Genomic DNA, 24,005 nt, shown 5'->3' with positions numbered 1-24,005 from the left:
TAGTGTGTTGTCAACAACACATGCAGTGATGGATAAAGTGGTAAATATATCAGTAATGCACCTGAAGAAACAAATAAAACAAATGCAGGCTAATACAGGTTACTCACTTTAGAGAGTAACTTTCCAACTAACGTGATGAGAGGGTTGTTTTAGTGGTAAATAACATTACAATCCTCAGTCACGGCTCTCTGTCTTGTATTTTATGACTTCTCGTATTATTTGTAGATACACAGGTGCTCCTGTCGACCGCTGACTGCAGGTCATATCTGACCTGAGGCTCGGTTAACACTCCTTAAATAAGGGACAACGTGGTCGTAGGTACCTGGAGGTGTCTGAAGGCAGTCGTTAGCTGAGTCATGTGCAGAGTGAGGCACCTGGACGTGCATCTTGCGCTGCCGATTTTCTCCTGAACGTCCTCCTGCTCCGGTGAACTCCTGCGGGCACGAGTCACCGCCAGCACCGTGCACAGGAGCACAAAAGCGGTCCGACAAACTGACATGACACCGAAAGAGATACGAATGAAAGGCACGCACAAGTGTACACGGCAGACTTTTCTTCCTCGTGTCTCCGGCTCGTCAACGTCCTGCTCTCGCGACCCTTTACGTTCAGAATGAAAACATCTGAGCGCTGCTCCTGTCTGCGCGCGCGAGCAGTTAGTGGAGCGGCTTTTCCCTCCTCGCGGACACTCCCACCACGCGGAGTTATAATGGGGGCTTTTTTAACTTCAGTATATCCTTATCATCATCCTCATCCTCACAGCCTCTTCGATTTTATTCACTTCCTCCAATTAGTCTATCAATTATCATCATCATCCCTCAAACTATCACTCCCATAAATGCAGCTCATACCATGATCATCATCATCAGATTCACTTTTACCTCCCTCACCTTCCTTCTCATGTTTATTTTCTGATGCATTATTGGTGCTTATGCAATCGACCATCATCAAGTCAACATTAACCTTCACCATTACCTCACACTCTTACTCACTCCCTCACTCACTCACTCACTCTGTGCACATTATCATTACCCTGCATGCCAACATTATGCTCATGGTCATCAAGCATCACTGTCACCTTCATCATCATCCTCACAGGTGCATAATGCAACAGGCTGTTGTTGGTCAGCTGATCAGCACCATAGTGCTATATGAGACATAGACCTTGTTTTGTTACTGTAGAAATAGTGCATGTGTAAATAATTAAATTAGCTGCTTCAGTTTCAAATCTTGGTATTGTTCGTGCAGGCTCACTGTCACACTCCCATTACTTGACCTATCACCTTTTATTTTTATCTTCCCCTCTTTATAATTATTAATTATCCCCATCCCATCGTCATCAACCACGATAACCATGATAACCCTGCATACCAGCTAATTTAAATCAACACATAATCATATTTTCTCTTGTTTCACTCATGCCCATGCAATTATGCATCATCGTCAACATGTTCATTATCTTTATCCTCCTCTTTTTCATTATCATTCTCCCCTCCAACATAAAGTTGATCTTAATATCTTCATTATCATCATTTACGGCCTAACGGTTTGCATGGCAGGCCATTGTTCTGGGTTTCTACGATTACCTTTGTGAACAACAAACTCCCCTTTATAGTCTGGGAATTCTCTCTGGTAATTATTAGAACAGACTCATTACAGAGCATTTATGTATGGCAGAGAGACCTGAAGCATTGAGGTAGGTGTCTGTCACAGAGCCAGTCAGTGTGTTAGTCACCACTTTTCAACAGCAACTGCAGAGCCAAGTGGGGTTTATTAGATCCAGGGCCAAGTCAAGATGTTTAGGACACATGGTTGAAAGCCCAATTTGTTTACATAATTTTGTAACCCAGCAGAGGAGTCATCTTTGTTGGCCATGAGATGTAGAAATAATCACCTATACGTTTTGATTTAGGGGAAATGGAAATGTATACACAAAATTCAGATATTATTAGGGCTACAACAACTCATTATTTTATTTTTTGATTAAAAGTTGTTTTGTCTGAGTGTCAAAAAATAGCCAGATCTGGCCGTTAGAACCAACTTGCAACAAGATCACCAGCACACGAGCAAAATCTGGCCAGGGGCCTAAAGTGTGTGTGTGCACCATATGTTCAACCAAATAATGATATATCCCTTCAGATTCTTTCATTTGAAGAACTTTTACAGGTCTAAACAGATACAAGTTTGTGAAATCAGGAAAAACAATGTACACAATTTTGTATAACAGATGTATTTTATTGTATTGTTCCTTATTCCCATAATCATCCTTTGACATCTTGTGATTTATCTTGGGGTCATTAGGGGGGTCCCAACCCCCAGATTGGGAAGCACTACTACTACACCATGACCTAATCTAAACTGCATCGCTACGACAAGTGAGACAAATATGTGATGTGCTGTGATACAAGTCACTGTGTTCAAAATGTGTGTGTGTGTGTGTGTGTGTGTGTGTGCGCCTGACCTCAGAGGAACTATGGAGTCCTTAATTAAATCAGAAAGCAAGACATCCATTCTTGCACACACACCTACTCTTTCTCTCTCTCTTTCCTCCCACTCTCACACACACACACACACACACACACGCACACACACACACACACACACACACACACACACACACATTAGTTTGTCAGGTTTTGTGTGGGGAGGGTTGTACTGTCTTTTCTTATTCACTACGAATAACATAAGGACAGATTTACATTTGTGAAATGGCTTTTCATGTTAACAGAGAAGCTTGAGTTTCATGATTGGTGTTAATAAGGGAGGCTATATGTAACCCTGTGATGATGAAATCTTATGAACCGGTCTGTTTGACATCAGACTTCTGGACCTTCATCACAACGCACCACATGAACACATCTCATCACAACTAAACCCAGCAGAATTAACCGACTCTATGAACTGTGAAACAGACAAGCTGTTTCCAATTTTCAAATATAATCGTTATGTGTTTAACATGTCACTGATCTAATCCAAACTGTGTCATCTACTGAATCCCAATGCATTTAACTCTTTCCGTCACAATTCGTACGTGTTGTTATTATTCCTGTCCAAGATTATTGAAGTGGTCAGATATTATTCCCTGCAGCTGGTAATACTCACTGTTCATCTGTTAGTCGTCTGATCTCTGTCTTCAACAGAACTGTTTCTCAAGCCATGGTCCAGGGACCCAAAGGTGGCTCAATGTTAATGCTTACAGTGAGTGAGCTTATCAAGAGCAAAGGAAGGCAGGCTTTCTGAATGGAGCTACACTGTCACTATGTGGCATATCACAGCAATTGTTGTTTCAGTATTGGTTTCATAAAGGACCATACTGTACATCTGAGGTTTCAGGGAGTTTACTTAAACTTGGCATTGCATGATTGACAATCTGTCTTTGAGGGTTAGCTTTTTGAAAACTCTATAAGCATTAGAGGAATGATGGTGATCGTTTGCAATATTGTTATCACACAGCACACCACACAGGCACCTTTTAAACACGGGGGATTATTTATTAGGGTTAATGTTTTAGGGAAAATTGAAATGATGTAACTCATATCAAACCAAATGCTCAGGATATACAGTATCAGCCTCACGTGACTCAATGGAAACTGAGATAGATGTAAAAAGTGTTTCTTACTGACGGATAGACAGTTTCTCCTCTCTCTGCTCTCCAGATAATTATTTGTGTAACCTCTAGCCAATCCTTCAGTCAGTGCACAGCAGATCAACTGAACATGTAAGCATTTTTATTGTGACTTTGTGGAAGAACACAGTTCAACAATACAATACTGCAAAACTCCTGAAGCACATTACTCGTATGTTTCTTGTTTTTAATAATGAAATTATAAGACGCAATGTACACTCTAAACTCTCCCTCATACAAGCTGCCCTTCTGCTGAATTGCTGTACATTTGTCTGGTTGTAATGCTTTAAAAGGTAACAAGGTGAGTGGAAAAATATTCGCTTAACTGCTGTACTTAAAATGTTGTGTAACGTTGATGAAAAGAATGTTACCAAGATAACCCACTCAGTTACGATACTGACTCCCAGCTGACCTTGTACTGTCTACTCCCTGTTCATGACTGCATTTGTCTTTCTCTTTAGAGGACACACTGGTACGCTGTGGGCATAACGATTCTGTATTTATCACCAGATCAACGTCCAGGCGCGCAGATTTCCACTCCAGTCCAGTCTGTGGCGGTAATTTAGCAACCAGAAGAAGAAATAGTCGTAGAAGAAGAAAGATGCGGAAGCGCTACAGTGTTTTCAGGGAATCTGTCAGATTAGAGTAACGTTAAGTATGTCAATTTGACGTATTTGGCTGTATATGACACATTTATTCCTAATAGACGGGCTTTATGCCACTAAATTCGTGTACCATAACGTTTCAGACACCAAAGAAGACACTTTGCTTGTGGGTTTGTATTCTTTTTTCATCAGTTAGCGTCAAGTTTAACTAGCGTTAGTTAAGTTAGAGGTACATGTTGACTTTATCTCTTGGTTGTGAATCTAACAGTCAGCTCAAAACTTCTATACTAATAACTATTCTATAGTTTTACATTAGATATGAGTTTAATACAAATTGTACCCAAACGTAAGCTAGTTATGTTTGTGTCACTACACAGTGTTAGTCCCAGTTTGTCTCTTGTGTATTAACCTTTAACGTAAGATAGCTAATGCTACATCAATGAAACCAATACAAACCAGTTAACTTAATGTTAGCGAACGTTACCAATTAACGTTAACGCTACAGCTACACAAGCAACGGGTCTAACCAGTTTGTACGACACGTTATGACATGTATTTGTAGACAGAGCATCTAATCATGTTATTAAGGTATATTTCTATGTTATATTGGTAGTCCCTCATTAAGAGAAGTTTAACGATAATTCGGTATTTCTAGTATGGATTGTTGTGTGTTGTGTAAGGATGATGCATAGTCACTCAAGACCTGCTTTTTCAAAATTACATTTATAGGAAAATGCCTAAAAAATCAAAAAAGAGAAAGCGCAAGAGGTCGTCATCCTCAAGTGAAGAAGATGAGAAGGTAAGAAGGTATTTCAGGAGTGTTTTGTTGCTGTGGGCTGTCTAGCAATGCTATTTTAAGTCATGATATCAATACATATTGTGATATAATATCCACATGGTTTGTGGAAAACCAAAAGCAAAAGTAAAAAACAAGTTTCATTATCAATTAATCTTAAAAAATGATGCTCGCCATTAATCATTTTGTCTATAAAACGTCCGAAGATACTTGTGAAAAATAGCCTTCACTGTTTCTAAAAGAAGAAATAGACCTATATCGATCGTAAATGTAATGTTTCTTTCCATGTTTTCAGTCATCCAAGGAACAAGATGTTACTAAGGATTACAAAAGTGGAAAGACGAAGCACGATGTAAACAGTCAGGAGAGGTTAGATACAGTTTACTTGACTTTTAACAACAAATCAATGCTGATATTATGTAGTTGAATATCATTCACTTAATTAAAATGTTTGTTTATTATCTCTGAATGTGATATTTTCTTCTGTTCTTCTACATGTAGCTGTGCAGCAAAACGAGAAAAGTGGGAGAAGTCGTCGTGCAAGAAGTCGTCGTCCTCAAGTGAAGGAGATAAGAAGGTATTCTACAGTGTTTTGGTGCTAGGGGCTGTCTATATGGATACATTCCTCTGTTTCAATGCATGTTACTTTAAGTCATGATATCAATACATATTGTGATATAATATCCACATCAATTTGTGGAAAACCCCTCGAACAATTGTTCATGGATAAAGTAACCAATCAGGAATGTTTGTTTTTGGCTAGTCTAGCTGATACCGGACAAATCAAAGTGCTTCGTTAAATTCATGAAAAAACAAAAAGGCAGACAAATAGACGACAAACAGAGATTTACGGGGATAGCTACCACAATATAGACGGTATGGCAAAATCTCTTAACTGTAGGCAGTAGGTCTGAAAGTAAAAACAAGTTTTATTATCAATTAATCTGAAATTATGTTCGCAATTAATCATTTTGTCTATAAAACGTCCAAACATACTTGTGAATAATAGCCTTCACTGTTTGCCAAAGAAGAAATAGAAATATATTGATTGGTTTGTCTGACCAAATAATCCAAACCCCAAAGAGATATTTATAAACCTGGAACCAGCAAATATTTAGAATTTTTGAATAAAACAAATTCATCATTTTTTAAAGTTGTTTCAGATAATTTTCTGGTGAGCAAGAGAAATGTAATGTTTTTTTCCATGTTTTCAGTCATCCAAGGAACAAGATGTTACTAAGAATTACAAAAGTGGAAAGACGAAGCACGATGTAAACAGTCAGGAGAGGTTAGATACAGTTTACTTGTTGATAATATGTAGTTGAATATCATTCACTTAATTAAAATGTTTGTTTATTATCTCTGAACGTGATATTTTCTTCTGTTCTTCTACATGTAGCTCTGCAGCAAAACTAGAAAAGTGTGCTTTGCCTTCCGTTAAAGATGTTTCCCAAAGCACCCGCCTCATCAAAAGGCCTGTCTACAGACGGTCAAAAACACAAGCAACAGACCAGAAACCTGTTCATAAGAGAGACGAATGTACAAAACCAAAGCGTGAAATTTCAGGTAAAGATAACGCTGTCAGTAGGTGTAAGACTGCAGAAAGCGGACCCTCAAAACCATCGAACGATGCAGGTACAGTTCCTCAGAGGACAGAGAAGACGTCTAAAGGGAGCACAGATCAAAAATCTTCCCATAGCAGCACATCCAAATTGAAAAAGCAGCGAAGGAGTCCCATTTTAGTTTCTGCTGATCAGAAAGAACAGAAGAAGAAGTGCAGAGCTGAGGAACCACCAAGGACTGGAAATAAAAGCAACGCTGTCGAGACCAGAGAACCAAGCAAGGCCTCTGGCTCTACGGATACTTCATGGGAGAAGAGAACAGAACTGTTCAAGAAGATGTGCCAACGGCATCAAGAAAATAAGGCCAAAAGGAGCTCGTGTACAGATGCAAAAACTGTCTCTACTGCAAAGCATTCCTCCACTTCATCCAAGCACACCACCTCAGTTAGTAGCTCAAATGTCAGAACAGTCCCAGGGAGTTTCACATCGATGTCATTTAAAACAGTCAAGTCCTCATCTGTTCAGAAACAAAGATGCTGTCCTGTGTCAGCTCTGCCTCTCCAGTTTAAGATATCCAAAAAGGTTCAACCAAGACCAGCAGATAGCACCGGTAACAATAACGACGCTAGTTCCTCAAACAGAAATCTCAAGCATGGGACTGAACCTCCAGACTCTGGGGCCTCAAGAAGCAAAGCCGTGCAGGAGACTGTCCAACAAGCTCACCGCTGTGTGGACGTTACACCTAGTTGTTCATCTGAAGGGCAAGATAAGAGGACGTTTCCGTCAAGCCAACCCCCGGCTCATACAGTCGCTGAGCCGCGGTATGCCCAGGTAATAAAAAGCATTATTCATTTCATCTGAACAAGCCAATGTTTGCTTTATTTATTTTTCACACAGAAACGATTCTAATGAAAGCATTTTGTCAGCTAGTATATTGGAATTACATCCGCATTATGTTGTTCAAATATTTTTAGTTGTTTTATATTTTATTTGTTTTCTAAAATGTGTTTTTCTGTAGATGCAAGTGGTTGAAGAGCTTCATCTCGCCCGGTCTGAGAAGCGACTGGAGGTGAACGTGATGCAAAGCTATGGGGAGCTCACCTGTATGGAGATTGACCCTCCGGAAGAGGGAGCGGCAGACACGCACTGTACGTTGTATTGTTTGATTGAGAGACGCTTGAAATTGTGTGCGCTCATCCTAAGTGTAAATATAAACTCTTTGTGGGATGTAGTCTCAAATGGCCACATGGAGGCACTATAAGCTGAGTTCAAAAGTGTAAGCCTTGTAGTGGCCTCACTTAGTGTGATTAACATGAAATATCATACATACATTTGATTTGCTTTTGCCTCAGAATGACACGTGAAATGATTATATACCAAAAGAAGATTCAAATTCTGATCTGTAACCTACACAGGCACTACACTTTGCCTGAAATTGTTATGTCCAATTTGATTCTGTTGTTAACTTTTAACAATTAACAACAAACTATATAACTATATATATGAACTTGCTTTTTTTACAGGTAAACCGCCTCAGCAAGACCTAATCCTTGTTTTGGACACCAACATTCTCCTCAGTCACCTGGATTATGTGAAAACGATCAGGTCTCACAGCCTTGGAGGTGTTTATGATGATTTTAATACTTGATTTTTTTTCTCATAGAATGATTTATGGTTATTTCATATGTTATATAATGATATTATAGAAAGTATCCAGTTAGTTTTCACTCCCAGGTTTGTCCAGTTGTGAGCCAAATGCTAGAAGTTCTTCTGCGGCAGTGGCTTAGCTATTATTATACATCATCCATAGATCTTCCCACCCTTCTAAACAGATCTCCAGTTAAAAGGAGAAATACACGTTTAACTGTCCATCTGCTCACAAAGACATCATTTCACCACACAATCAATAGTTGAAAAGGACATAATTGTTGAGGAATTATCATAAAAAACATACTCCAAGAAAGTAGGATTTCCATTTTTTGGGGGATTTATTTCTAGTTCTAATAATAAAATGCACTAATGTTATGAAATATGGAATCATCAACACTCGTTTCCTCCCCACTTCATGTTCTCTTAGCGCTGGGCGTCCCTACAGTCCTGATCCCCTGGGTGGTGCTTCAGGAGCTGGATTCACTAAAAAGGGGGAGGGGCATGTCGGGTTCTGTGGCGCACCTGGCAACTCCTGCCATCTCGTACATATACAACGTCCTGAAGAACCGAGGACATCACCTGTGGGGGCAGTCTATGCAGCAGGCCGCTGAGGGCAGCAGTGAGTGTTTATTTAAGGAAAATAAGGGAATTTTCTGTGCATTGTTGACCTACAACCAAGTACGGAACCTAAAAGTGAATTAGTTATTGAGCATGGTACAGTGTTTGAGGTGTGTATTACATTGACACTATTGCATTATGCACTTATATAAAGCTTTTTGACCTTTACAGTAAGGTATTACAATTATCACACACAGCTACAGAGCTGCCGTGCATCCGTGCCCAACACTTACACAAATACTAGGTGACAATATCACTAAGCCAGTCCTCCAGAATTCATCATCAATGTGTACATATTGTGAATCTCATGGGCAGGGTTCACTTCTTAGCTGTATATAATATTTATCAGACAGTGGTTTTTACCAACAGTGGTGTAAGGTTCTCGTCAAAAAGATGTGTGATAGAGATTTAGCAGAGGTATTGTTTACTATTTAGGAGAATTAGTGCATCTCTTGAAATAGACTTGAAGTCTCCATCTCGTGTTCATCTTTGAATCTCCTCACTTTGTCTTTGTACGGTGTGGTAACACGCTAACCATGAGCGATCTCTCTTTAACAGACTGTCGTGTTTTTCTCTGTCACTCTTGTCGTTCTCTTCCTCTCTCTTTGTACCTCCTCGTCCCCAGATGGCCTAAATGCTGAGAATAATGATGACCGGGTGCTGCAGTGCTGCCTGCAATACCTAAGTCTGTACCCAGAGTGTGCTCTCATTCTATGCACGTGAGTTCCCCTCCCCCCCCCCCCCCTGTGGCATATACTGCTGCTGCTGCAGAGTCTTGTGTCCTCTGGAAATAATGCACATGCATGTGACTGTGAGTGGGCCCAGCCAGATAGTTCCAGTTCACGAGAGAGAGGGCCAGACAGAATAATTGGGCAAGAATAGATGTGCTGAGCATGGAGAGTTCAGTTCAGGGATTTTCTTTTGGCTTGCATAGTGGGGCGGCCATTGTATTGTTTCACCTTCTTTTTCCTTTTGACCTATTTCTCTGACTGCCACTATTTCCAAATGCTGTTACTGATCATTTTGCTAAGTTAAAGTAGAATTTGTGGCCAGACATTCGACTAATGTTGCACAGCTACAGGTCAGATAACTCTGACTTTGATGCTAAAACATGTTATCCTCTCTTTCCTCTCTAGTAATGATAAGAACCTATGCAGTAAGGCCCTCCTGAGTGGAGTGGAGGCCCTGAGCAAGAACGATTTGGAGGCCGAGATTAGAAAGCACAGACATGGCGTTCATCCTCTGCGAAACATTAAGACTCCCATGCTGCCCCACGTCAGCCCTCACCTCCCATCACCAATGCAGAGCGGGAGCTGTACACACAGTCAGGAGACGACAGGCCTTTCTGTAGAAGAGAGAGGTGAGCCAACGACTAATGTGTACCTTTTTTTTTGGCAAAACAGGAAATGACCTTCCGTTTTGCATCATGGTGTAATAGTTCACAGCACATACCATCCATGCCCTCGCCATTTCGTCACAGCCCTTCTAGTCTCCATGTTTTATTTGCCTCACTTCAAGTCCATCTGTATCAAGTGTTTAATTCAGGTGACATTTTAGCAGTTTTAACAAACAAAACATACACAGACTGGAGGGTGTATCTGTCGTGTAACAGCTGCCATATCATCTAGTGTGTATTTTGTGCTGCCATATGCTCTTCTGCTGCATATATGTGCATATCATCTTTTGTAAAAAAAGAACTGCTCCCCTGCATTATGGGTTTATTTTTTGTATCCACTCATATACCGTATGTATGTATGTATGTAACACAGATAACAAGCGACTGAGCACACGAGAGGATGAAGAGAAGACCCGATGGAACCCCAGCAGTGTTTGTGAACTCGAGGACTGCCTGCGAGACGTGCTGTCCGATGCGTTGGAGGTGGAGATGAAGGCCGCCTACGAAGACCTCTGGCTGGAGGTAAAATTGTGAATTGGAATTTCCCATTATCTTTTCCACTATATTTTAATTACTGTTTCTAAATGCATTTAAAACATTGAGAACTGATATCTGGTACTCATGAAGGGATTAAAGGAGCTTATTTGGTTTATCTTTGCATTATTTCAAGGCATCTGGTCGGTCATTTTAGATCAGATTTATATTTTTGTGGTGGAAAATTATGGATCAAATCTCCCCTTGTGGGCTATCAGAGAGTATATATAGGCCAGATTGCTCGTCATTTTGAACATTGCAATATTTTTAATTTTGGCTTATTTTTATTGTTTCGTTTCTTCTGTTAACAGATAGTTTACCGAAAACCACCCTGGACTCTTCAAGATGTCCTGCAGTGTTTGAAAAAGCACTGGATTGCTGTCTTTGGGCACGTTGTCCCACGGAGGAAGCTGCAAACTGTTCTAAATCTCATCGAATTCTTCAACTCAGGTATGTGGGTGGAAGAGGGGGAGGGGCTTTTATGTCTCTGGGTGCTTTTCAACAGTCTGCTAGTGAGCTTACATTTGTTTCAATGTTTTTCTTTCTATGAACAAAAACACATTTGTTTTTTTAGCCCAGGTAAAGATTTCCAGTACAGTCTTGAATCTTGAATCTTGTTGCAACTGGCACCATCTTCAAGGTTAACTAAACAATCCACTATATACTGTATAATGAAACACATCTCATGTTCAATAAAAGCTAGTAAAGATATGATAAAACAAATAGATGATGCATGAAACAGATACTAGTGGTAGCAGAGCCTCACCTGTCATGAAAAGTAAAAAAACAAATGATGATCAAATAAAATAGGAATATTTCTCTACTGATCTGTGCTGTAAATGTAATTTCTGTATGATTCCAATCATTTCAAGCATTTTTATAATCAAAATCGCTGAATTTGCGCACGTCCTGTTCAAACAGAGAGGAGGCACGCGAGGTGAGGCAGCGACGAGCTGTACGTGCCTCACCTCAGATTGTGCAATCCTTCACAAACTGGGTTGAGCGCGCGCCTTTTGCTTTCTCATTGTTTGTCACCACTGTGATATCTGTAAACACTTTTATTATACGTCCTTTCTTTCCATAGAATAGGTCATGTATTTCACGTATGTGTAGAACATATTTAGTCGTTGCTGATCTGACATAAAACCGCAGTGAAAAAGCACAGAGGGGAGGCACACAGTACCTCTGCCACAATGAAGGGGGCGCGCGAGGGCCCACGGGTCGGCTTTATGCTTGTTCTGCCGTTGCTCTTCTTCTACACTTCTCTTCTTCTTCTTGTATTTTGCTTTGACCGCAAAAATCTGTCGGAGCCGGATCGCGGCGCACACGCTCACGGTGGAATCAAATATGTACCGTACCTGTGTGTGTGTGTGTGTGTGTGTGTGTGTGAAGAATGCTGATATGAAATATGAAAAACAACCAGCACTCAATGTGCAAGCTGCCAATTGAATGGTGATTTAAGCTACTCTCTTGGGTTCATATATTTGTAAGAGTCAGTGCCTCACCAGCCACGAACCTCACTGCACGTCACTGTCTTGGCCATAGTCCAAGCACTCAGTGTGCAGCTGGACAGTAACTTGAGAAATGTAACCAAACTTAATATGTAACTCAGTGAAAAAATGAACAATCTTTTCCACATCGTCCAGAGAAATAAATCAAGCCTGGTTAGAACTGAGTTCTTGTTTTTAGCTGTGCTTTCTAACACGGCTTACAGAGTCTGTTAACCTCTTACTTTGTTTCATTTAGCATCATCTCTGCTGCTGGTGTTTGGTGAGGCTCGATGACGTCACACACTGTAGATGAAAACATTTGATACCAGTTTTATCGGAGTAGATTTTAATCTTCCTTTGAATGTGAACAATAGATTTAGAAAGAAAACTAAATATTGAGCTACTACATGAGATATGATACAACATTTCACATCTGTGGAAAGGTATTCTTTGTGCCACTGTAATAGTTTTAATGCTGCATTTGTTTCCTTTTATGTTTCTCCGGACAGCGGCATTAAGATACTGAGTCATCTTAGTCCGCTGGGGTATGACGTGGTGTTCCCTGCACTGCGCTAGAACCCTACAGAACCACATACACAATCAGGTCGTCTGCTAAAGCAGGACACTCAAATGTGTGTCAGAAAGATGCTGAGTTGTCCACTGCAGCACTTCTTGCCCTGGATCTCATGACTCAATCTAATTACATTACGCTTACAGTTCTGTGTGTGTGTGTGTGTGTGTGTGTGTGTGTTGGTCTCAGCCTCTCATTCAGTCTCTCTGTCACTGTCCACTGTCCACTGCTACAACAGTGGCACAATGATTTTGATCCACTCCAAGATTGTTAACAGATAAGACAATGGAGGTTTACCCTTTCCCTGTCTTTATACACTAACATGATGCTGGATCTCTTGGTACCACACAGCCTGGCTCTGTGCCAGGACTGTGAAAGGACTGTGAGAGGAGGGCGAGGAAGAGGAGGAGGAGGAGGAAGGGAAGGAGGGATAAACTGTATGTGAGGCGAAGAACAAATCTTGGAGTGGAAAAGTACTGCATGCGATTTTTCTGGTCTCCCTTAAGCAGGCTGTGAGCGTGCATGTGGTCAGTTGTAGCTAGACTTGTGAGGACAGACTTATTACATCCTCCTAAAAAGTGACAAAGGCTGAGTTTTAAAGACATACTGTGCAGGAATTGTCGCGTACTATTTGTAAACTCAACATTCAAAGTTCGCCCCTCCTCTCCCCGGCTCAACAGCACCAGAAGTGCACATCCCCCTGACCGCAGTTAACAGAAAACAGCCCAGTGTACCACCTGCAGCATTGCACACCGATTCGCTGTCACTCGCCTCCCTATACCTCCATTTTTTTTTTAATGCTGTGTCCTCCATTTTCATAGCTTCCTCTGGGATGCGTGCTTGCAAATGCGTGGGGGCTACACACCCAGAAACGTCCCGAGCACAGCAAAATTAAAGGAAAAGAGAAAGTACAGGCATAGGGCTCTGCAGACACAGACGCTGCCACACACTTCTAGTGGGTTAGGATCATGGATGTTATGTTTAAAGTCACAGTATGTCCCAAGGGAATGAATGTAAGACCATACAATGTCCTTTCAAGTATTCAGTATCTCGAAAGTCAGAGTTGGACATAAGACACATCCGCACAAGTCCAGTCTGAGCTCTGGCTGGTTTTCTTTACATCTCTATATTCACAACAGTTCTTCTCAAAAGGTTACAGACACAAACCGTCCTCGTACCTTGATATGCATCTACTGGCACACGTCTGATGGCTCATATCTATCTATCATGTGTTTACTCAGGTGAAGCAGCAAACTGTAGCGCTACGTCAGCAGCCCTCCAAGAAGCTAAGGAGCTGGTGAAAGTGTTTGGGAAAAGTTCCAGACTTGTTTCCAGTGCCATCTCCATACTGGACAACATTTACAACAAGCTACAGCCGCAGGTCAGCTAGGAGCTGCATGCAATCACACGTTAACTCCGTTCCTACTGTAGTACTACACCCTCTGAATTGTCTTTTGCATTGTTTGGAAGCACAGAAATACACAACAATATTTTTTCTACCCTGTTTCTGTCGTGTATTGTGCTTGTGTCGAGATAGCTCTTGGGGGAAATCAGATTTGAAAAAGTTGATAATGATTCCCAAAACAATAATGACTCAGACAGCAGGATGCAGATTCATATTATACACAGGTTTTTATTTGACACTGTTGGATTTTAAAGATGCGTCGCTCTGTGTGTGTGTGTGTGTGTAGTGGGAACCTCCTGCCTGTGATGTTGTCATGAACGATAACGATGAAGAGAAACAACCCTCGTCTGCTCAGGTCTCTCACCAGGAAGTGTGGGCCCTGTTTGAGAACATCTGGTCTCATGTGTTTCAAACAAGGTGGGTGTCACAGGGATTTGACTGATGCAGTGCAGGAAGGATTATACTGTAGAGAACATTTCAGGATGATGTGTGTGTGTGTGTGTTTTTTTTTTTTTACAGATTCTCACAAAAAGAAAGCCTTGATTTGTGAAGGAAAACAAGGAGAACATTTCCAAGAGCAAAAACAACTCTTCGGAGGTTGTTTATTTAGTTTTGTATTGCATTCCGTGGGCCCCTGAGGTCATTGTGTTTCCTGTCATGTTTCAGCTTGGAAGTGTTCAAAGCTCTGGGCTTTGACCATCACACCATGCAGAGACCTCAGCCGGTGGGAGGCCCTCCGCCACCACAGGACGCCTTGGTCTGTTTGCACAAACTGTCCTCCATGGTCTCACAGCTGCTCCAAGCCTTCAGCAGGTATGTGAGCCCACTCGCATCACGGCTGTCAGACGTTCTGCTTCTCTACCTGTTGGCCACTTGCCATCTGTGTCAATTTACATGTTCAGTCTCACTTTTGTATTTTCGTGTTAAAGAGGCTATGCTGTGTTTCTATATTAACAATGAATCACATCACAACTTTGTGCTCTGCAGTCCTCCCTCAGCTCTACAGAGCTTTGCAGCACCTTTCAGCTCATCGCTTTAGTTTTACAGCCTGCAGCTTCTGCTGTTTTGTTTCACTCTCGCCGCTCTCGTGGGGCTGTTTTCAGCAAAAAAAAGCTCTAAAAACCGACTGCAAAGTTAGCGACTAGCTGGTGAACGTAGCAGCCAAACAACCACATAGTTCAACTTAGGAGATGCTGGAGTCCAAAAACAGCTCAAAAGATAGTGAATATTTAAGTTAGCATTGCTAGGTGACCAGAAACATGATTCCAGATGAAAGATAGTGTTGCTGGATGTGTAAATATGAAGTTTTTTATATTAACTTTAAAGGTGATCTGTGTTTGCAAAATGTAAATGGTCTAATCTCCTCCTGCTAACATAGCTGTATCCAGTATGCAACATCCTCGGTGGGTTTAAAGAGCCTGAGCTCTAAAGCATGAGAATACATTGAAGTCTAGAAAGAAGTTTCTGAGCAGGAATTTGTGTGTCACCTCTCCTTTAACACCCTCCACAACTATTGTGTCAACTGCCATTGTCCCCCACTTGTTCATGTGCTTTAAACCCTGAACCCTCCTCATGCCTTCACAGGTGTCCCTCACCTTTGTCTCAACAGCCAGTCCCTCTAAAAGCCCCTTTAAACTGTCCTTCACCAGCCTGCTCCTTCCTGTGTCCTGGTTGTATGCTTTCAGCTCTCTGCTCTCAGCTCTCAGCTCTCAGCTCCTGTTTGGCACATAATGTTAATCTGCTTGACCTTGTAGCTTTGCCTTATCACCTTTACCGTGACGCAACAGACAGCGCTACACTGTCGCACAGTTTAGTTTCTCACAGCTGCCTTTCGAAAAACGAAAAATGCAAACAGTTATCCCTGAGATTTCTTCACTTCCAGTAGGCTTTCCTCGTGTTTACCTGGGCCTGCAGTGGCATCTGAAAATATCTGCGCTTGCTTACATTTCACACCGATTTGCTCACATCCTCCAGCTGTCAGAATGGTAATCACAAGAGTCTTTGGTTGAGTGCAATGAGAAATGTCCACCATAAAGAATTGATGCCATTGCAAAAATGACATATCAATTGGGGGCTTTTATGGGTTCTGTGCTCTTGTTCTGTCTTCTTTGATAAAATCTCCATGTTGCTTGCAGTCACATCCGTCAACTTGTTTGCCATTAAGTTTGCATTGCTGTCATGGCGGCTGCAAGAAGACATCCCACAGTTCAGAACTCTTTTAATACAATACAACGACGGCTGGACGTTAATAATTTAGTAACTCAAGTCTGAACAATATACCTCTCCTATTTATTATTTTTACAGTCTCTTATACACACACACACACACACGCACGCACATAAAACAACCCAACATCACACAAATACAAGGTCCAGTTAAGAGTCTGTACATTATTAATTGACATTTTGGTCTCTTTGAGGGCAAAGTATCGATTGATCGCTCTGTTTCGTCCAGATGTCACTCTGAACTCCGTACTCTGTACACTTTAGGTATCCGGTACTAGCGTAGAAGACTCCAAAAATAACCTTCAAAAGAAGTTGTGTAAGCATGAAATTAAAAAAATCAAATTGACACGTTGAATGAAGTTCGACTTTTGTGGTTAAAGCTGTACATCAGCCAAGACGCATCACTGCAGTTCTTACCTGCCAGACATTGCAGTTTAAATGGCTGTGCTTCTTCTGCCATCCCAGTTTGTCCATGTTGACCATGAAACTCATGATACTATGTTTCCAGACCTGCTTCATTCATTGTGCTGTGTTTCAGCACTCTGCAGGGATTTGTTTAGTTATCTCTCAACCCTATGTGCTCCTCTCTGAATCAGTTTCATGTCGCTTCAAACCGGAAACATCTTACAGTACAGAACCCATTACAAATGGTGACAAGAAGGAAGAAAACAATGTTTTAACTACATGGGGTGTTTAGATATTCATCTCTGTGATGATGGGAGCAATAAAGTAAAAATGATGCTGTGTTTTCTCCACTCAGTGGCTATAAAAGAGACAAAACAGCCCTCTCAGATCATAACCCGCTGCACTCCTAAGTATGTGTCCCAAGTGCACTTTATTACCACTTCAAGCCTCTTGGCCTCGATAGCTCCCCTGTTCAGTGTTTCTGCCAATATATGACGATATAGTGGTACTTCATTACCAGATTGTCCTATTTGTTTTGAGGTGTATGCTTTGATTTCATGGCATGTTCTTACCATGTGTGTGTCCCCAAAACATCACTCCGTAATATCGATAATACTTTCTTCTTTTTCATTTTCATGTGGCGCTTTAAGTGTGCAAACTAGATGATGGTGCTTGTGTTCACTCTGCACATGACAAGTTCTGCCACAACAAAGCATCCTCTTTCAAAAGCCACACTCATCTTTCGATATGTTTGAGCAGAGCTGTGACTCACTCTATTCAGGCTCTCTCTCTCTGCCATTTAGGTAAATCTTCTATTCCTCCTTCTTCACTCCTTTGCTGTCCCTACTTCCTCTCTTTTTGTACGTTACTTTGTTTTAGTTTTTCCTGTGTTTGTGCGTTTGGGTTGGGTGCATGGTGATGGATGGATAATAGGGAGAGAAAACAAGTGCTGTGTGTTCATTTTGTCTTCAAGCTTCAGCCGGGAGAAACGATGATCCCTATAATATGTCATGTGTGTTTTTGTCCATCTCAGGGTCTTGTCTTCAGCCCCCGGTTTAGAGGAAGTTCAGGCACTGCTCGGCATCATCCACTCTAATGAGGTGGGTGCCATTACACATGTTATCGGTGTAAAATTACATGTGTGATTTATTAAAGTAATTTGACCTTTTTTCCCGCCGCAGTGGTCTTTGTCACGTTTAGCTCACCTCGGCCTGTTCATTGTGAGCTCAGCTCATATGCATTGTGTTTCAGATTGTTGACAGGGATTCCAGATTGACAACCAAAGACCTTCTTGATTGTTTCTCACAACAAGACTATAGGTAGGACACACACACACACACACACACACACACACACACACACACACACACACACATGCACACACACGTTATAATCATCGCCTACTGTGTTCACCCCATACTTCTAACTCTCACCCTCCTCCCTTCCTTCCTATTGCTCATTCTGTTTTCTTGGGAATCCAACTCAACCTCCACGTATTGAAGTTGTTCTTCCAGAGAATTCATTCTCTTTTCTAGTGAATCTGATTGTCTGTGATTGTATTTACTGACAAATGCGGCAGATCATTCAAATCTTTCACAAATATAAACTTCTACTTGCTTAAAGTTGATCTACTCCCTTCCATACGTTTTAACATACAGGACAAGCCTAACATATGTTTTTGTCAGTTTTCTTCGGAGGATAAGCATATTTAAACTAGTGAATAGATGTGAATAGATGCAGCACCGCCCACACAGTGGGATTCATCCCCTGAGCAATGACATTCTTCTGACCCGAATGAGACAGTTTGATTCCAAATCAAACCGTCTCAAATTCCCCGAACTCTTGTGCTCTGTGTGGAAGCATGCCCGGGCAGGTATGTGTCGTTTACCCAGCGTCACACAGCCATTCATGTGCTACAATAGTGCTCCTCAAAGACATCCCCAGCAGAGCTCTGATAACAATGGTGGGCATGTCACTCGTTATCGAAGGAGTGCTGACTAGATCTCTGTACTTTTGTAATCTGATAAACTCATATTAATCAGTCAGGATGTATCTGTTGCATGGACAAGGATTGATCCTAAGATTTACTTTTCAAGCGGCAGTGTGAACTAGAGATAAAACGCTTGGTTGACTTTATTTGAAACATGGAGATTATTTGCTTTACCCAGCGTGGTCTGGGTTACAGCTGTCACTTCACTAGGCTATTGTCAATGTCATTATTTAACAGCTGATGTTAACCTGTGGCTTACTTCTCGCTATGTTTAAGAAGTAAATTATAAGTATCTTTTGGAAGGAGGAATTTGTGTGCAGCTTGAGAAAAGAGTAACGCTGCCTGAAGGACTCCCTCATGTGACACAGGCTTAACTTTTACACCTTAAATATTAACACATACAAGTACACGGTTATCCTACTTTAACTCTTCTATTTTGCTGCTTGTAACTTGGAACATGACACGGTTGAACATAAAGTGCACGCTACTTTTGTTTTCTGGATTTGTTAAAAGCTTTCTCACTGACACCGACTGATGTTGTGTGCTGAGCTACGACATGTCTTTAACTGTTAGAGATGATATGATTTAAATGCCACTAAACTGTGTTAAACTTTTGCTGTTCTGAAATCAGTTGAACTGCAGAAAACTAATCGCCAACAATTTTGATAATCAGTTGATTGTTTGATAAGAAAGATCACACATACCGGGATGTAACACTGTTACAACTTCTATGTATTCAACGGATTATTTGTGTTCCGGCCATTATGTGTCATCTTCTTAATGCCTTAATGCCGGAAGCTGCTTCTGATGATTTCATTACCACATAAAAGATATTGACTTTCACTAATAGTATAAGTGATGTTACAGCTATTGATCACTTGAAAGAGAATTATTTTAATGAGTACTGCGGTTGTTGTTATATTGATATAAGTATGATTTCTATGCTTGGAATAGTGACGTCAGTATTAAAGACCACATCTGCTGCGTCACTCAGCGGTCCCGTCAGTGCAGCTGTGGTTGCGGCAGGGCGCCGCTGACAGATGCAGTTCAGCTGAATGTGCGCTGATTGTAAATATTTGATTTGGTACATTCACTGTGAAGTGATGAGGGCCTTTACTTAGTGAGCGCATTATCAGTAGTGTTAAATATTTGATTTCGGTGCTCCGTGCTGCGGTATGATGTCATCGGTTATATAAACCCTGGGGGGGGGGGGGGGGGGGGCGTGTTCGGTCAGCGGCAGACAGCTTTCAGTAAGAGTGGGCCTCAACAGCAGATAAGATTTTAGAAAAAGCTGTTCTGTGTTGCTTATTATTCTCGATAACAAGCGCCTGTTGGCTTTAAAAAAAACACATAAATCAAAAAGTAACAACTGCACATATTTATTTATAAAACCACAGGCACAGAAACACCAGTTATTCAACAATCGGTAAAGAACAAGTACACTAATCTCAGATTGTTTATCGGAGTCTTTTGTAATTTGTGTGCAACTAGCTACATGCTACATGCAGGAGAAGCTTATTGTGTGTGTATGGTCCACTCTTAAATGATTTGCAATACAGTGGAGAAAGACATGCATGAACATGTGTTCACATCAGCCCATTTTCTGAAGGCCACGTCCATTTCACAGTTTTTGTAGGAGAGCGGGTGTGAATTGAACAAAACCTATTTGCTGCGTCAGCCGTCTGCTAGAATAACTTTAAGTCCAAGACCCGTTTGAATATACGCAGCATGTCTTTCCACTGTACCTGCCCAGTGTTCTGTGCACGTGTGTGCCGCTGGTTAGTGGAACAGTGATTGTGAGACTGTTGGTTTTGCGACACCGCGGCTCTTTTCACGCGTCATCGGGGTTTGAATACAGCTTCACTGCCGGTTATTGCGGCTGATGAGGTGAGAACAAATACCTCACCGCTCTCTTACATTGTGTGCATGTGAAGTCCAGCCTGCGTGTTTCACTTGCATATCATATCACCAGCTCTTCATCCATTACCCTTTCAGCATTATCGTTTATCATAATATTTACACATACGTTTTTTATGTAACTCAGTCAAAACAGAATGAGCAGGGGCAAACACCGACTGCTGTTTCATAAAACTACCCAACCAGAGAAAAGCCGAAATTTACTGATATTTTTCATTCAAAAGCTACACTGAAGAGAAGCTGCTTTGTGTTTGATGAGACAGATCATTCACAAGCTGTAGAAATAGAGGAGAAGACGTATAGAAGCATTCATTTCATCCTCTACTCCATATCATAACTCAACGATTTCATCACTTCTGATTGGACTGCACCGAGTCTTATCAGGTCAAACGTTTCATAAGCAGACGCAGTGCCACCGTGTTATCATTCCTTCATAAGCCTTTCTGTGAGTCGCACCCGTACGGTCAACGTTGTTGCTTTCAAATGAAAGTCGAATGGAAACAAGCCTCGGCTTTACCGTATAATCAAAATGTATAAACAAGATTTCAACACAAAAGCCATCGCAGCATAATTGCTTATAGACGGCAAACACTGTTGAAACCATTATGAAGAGAAAATCTCAAAGCATGTGCAATGAGTCCAACCAAATGTACAAAAAAACGGACCTAATTATCATTTAAAGGTTTTATAGGTGACCCTCCGACACATTTTCACCTACTGTTCTTCCTCTCTTTCTTCCGATATTGAGCAGTATTGAGAGTGTCCATAGCAGCTTAACACGATTGGCTCGAGGAGAAACAGTCATCTCGATGTATCATGTGGTTCTATAATATTTCAGTGCAAATCGTTCTTGTCTCCTGTGGATGTCCATGAATTACCTATCCAACACACATACAGGCCGTTATGTAACGCACAGCAGCAGCACAGCGCTGCCTCTTTGTGTACACGTCGCCGCTCTGGCTCACTGACTCTGTGCACACTTCATGTGCATCACTGAGTTCAGAGATCCTTCCTGGTGGAGCTTGATGCTCTTCCCTGGTTCGTTCTAACAAAGTAAACCCATTGACAGGAAGCCTTTCACACGGAGCACGCTGGTACGTAAACACCAGATCATTTGTGACGGGCCGACACATTCGTGGGTCTAGATCCAGCTAAAGTCTGTGATTTCCACAGTTTATGAGAACACACAGCTGCACCACGGGATGAAGAAAGGGAGCTGGATTGATGGATGCAGGGTGAAAACAGCCATCAAATGCTGCTCTTTCTTTGGTCCGTCCCTCTGCCCTGAAGTTACATAACGTTCCGATGGAAACAAAGCCGAGGAGGAAACAAACAAGCAACAAGCTCCTTCCGTGGCTCCGCTGCTAGGCAGCTGTTGCCAAGACTCTAGCAGAACAATCCGTATACGTGTTTGTGCTCACGGTGACGACCATTCATGTGTTTTTGTCCGTGCGTTTGTAACTACTTGGATGTATGAGGTGTTGTAACCGGGTATAAATCTACTTCAGCGGGAGAGAAGTGTCCCCAAATAGCCGCCATGGAGACCCGGAGCTTCTGGAAGCTGCAGCCGACACAGAAGCTCTTTTGTCTGCTGTGGACATTGTGTGCTGAACACGATCAGTGTGGAGTTTTCCAGGTTCATCCAGAGAGTACGAAGGGACGTCGTACAACTATTCACTGGACAATTCAATGGGATGTTAAAAAAACAACACATACTAACTCAACCAACAGGCTTTGGCTTTTACTAAAACCCCAAATAGAGATGCAGCGAGACATGTTCACATCTGTACACTGGTGAAAACAAACAGATGCATGACGACATACTGCAGAAGAGCAAATGCATCAAGTCAGGATTCAGCAGCAACAAACACTTCTTTCAGGACAACACTGGAGGATTGTTTTAATTAGTCACCATTAAATGAGCAACAAAGGTTTGAGTTTTGAGGGCAAGAAAGGTGCTTAGTTATTGTTTATTAAGAGTTTGATACTTCATCGTGACTGTGTGTCACCAGATTTAGATTATATTGGTGCATAAAAGCAGGTGAAACACAACGAGCCCCAGCAAAAGACAAACACAGAGGTCCAACTCTGGCAGAGATGTTTGTGTTCATGTAGGACGTGGTGGCTTTTAGAAACAGGAAGGCTCACCATTTGTCAAGCACACACACACACACACAGCACACTGTCCTGTCTCTGTGTGTAACTCATCTCTTTGCTTGTGTTCCCAGGGAGAAGCTGAGAGTGGGAGGGACCCAGTTAATGGGGCTTAAAGAGGCCCTGGACTGTTGTATTGGGAGCACGGGTCAACTCCTCGCCTTCACCACATCAGCGCCCTGACTGGATCACAATCTGGGAGTCTGCAGCCAAACTCAAATCCTTTACTTGAATTAAAGACTGTTATTTTGAAGGGATGTCTCTGGTGACTGGAGCTAGTTACCTTTTTTTTAAATTATTGTATAAAAAAAAAAACATATTGTTGTTCTGCTTGCCTGATGAATGGATGTCTTTGGATGTTCTCCATCATTGTAAGAGGCAATACGTTTGTTTTCCACTGCATCAAGTATTGCTTTCCATGTCCTCCAATAATCTGTCGGACACAACACATCCTGCCAAATCACAGCTGAGCAGGGATTTCTCATTTCAGTCTTTCAACATTTAAACATTGTTTTATAATGTTAAACGTTATTAGTTAAATAGTGCTGGCTTTTATTATTATTTAAACAACGATATTTGCTTTTGAAACACTGTTGAACAGTCTGCATCAATAGAATTTGAGATATATATGTATTTTGATATTTTTGGACCATGTGAATGTGTGATGATGAACAAATTAAATGTTTTGAAGTTTTGTCTTATCGATTTCTTTTTCTTGTATGCATCGTCTGCTTCTGTTGATCTTCGAGTAGAAATGATTTTATCCTCAGTAACAGTAATTACAGTCGGTTCATCTTGTGAAGCTGCTTTCCTTGTGTTTCCTGCAGTTTGTAGGAGAGGCTCACCATTATTATTATTATTATAGGATGTGTGCTGTGATCGATAGCCTGAGTGTGAATGCATGTGGCCGCATGTGTGCATGTGTGTGCATGAAGATTAAGGGGATTACAACGCAGGTGATGCCAGCAAACGGACTGAGATTACACACACACACACACACACAGAGGCTAAAGCATCAGACGTCACACAGGTGAAGGGAGTACAGGGGAGACAGGAAACGAGGGC

The 24,005-nt window shown here is 41.5% G+C and overlaps 2 protein-coding genes across 2 annotated transcripts in view; one reads left to right on the top strand and one right to left on the bottom strand.

The window, feature by feature from the left end:
- The window catches only part of anos1b (anosmin 1b), a 37,218-nt gene extending 36,719 nt beyond the window's left edge, over window positions 1-499 (bottom strand). Inside the window, exon 1 of the mRNA XM_076088661.1 lies at window positions 323-499. Within this exon, the coding sequence (XP_075944776.1) occupies window positions 323-499 (177 nt within the window). The remainder of the gene's footprint in view (window positions 1-322) is intronic.
- A 3,727-nt stretch (window positions 500-4,226) lies between these two features.
- Window positions 4,227-23,634, top strand: swt1 (SWT1 RNA endoribonuclease homolog). The gene is made up of 19 exons (XM_076088313.1): window positions 4,227-4,393; window positions 4,957-5,026; window positions 5,319-5,392; window positions 5,525-5,600; window positions 6,238-6,311; window positions 6,423-7,416; window positions 7,604-7,733; window positions 8,109-8,207; window positions 8,663-8,854; window positions 9,479-9,572; window positions 9,990-10,213; window positions 10,623-10,771; window positions 11,095-11,233; window positions 14,086-14,225; window positions 14,536-14,666; window positions 14,916-15,062; window positions 17,913-17,979; window positions 18,131-18,198; window positions 23,015-23,634. Exons 1-19 carry the CDS (start codon window positions 4,338-4,340, stop codon window positions 23,121-23,123), a joined length of 3,033 nt encoding a protein of 1,010 aa, XP_075944428.1. The 5' UTR covers window positions 4,227-4,337; the 3' UTR covers window positions 23,124-23,634.
- The last annotated feature ends 371 nt before the right edge of the window (window positions 23,635-24,005 follow it).

Source organism: Anarhichas minor, unplaced genomic scaffold, assembly GCF_050575085.1.
Source record: "Anarhichas minor isolate MPS153535 unplaced genomic scaffold, ASM5057508v1 ptg000010l, whole genome shotgun sequence".
NCBI classification, from domain to species: domain Eukaryota; kingdom Metazoa; phylum Chordata; class Actinopteri; order Perciformes; family Anarhichadidae; genus Anarhichas; species Anarhichas minor.
Note: the sequence above shows the minus strand (reverse complement) of the source record. Positions and strands in the feature narration are given on the sequence as shown.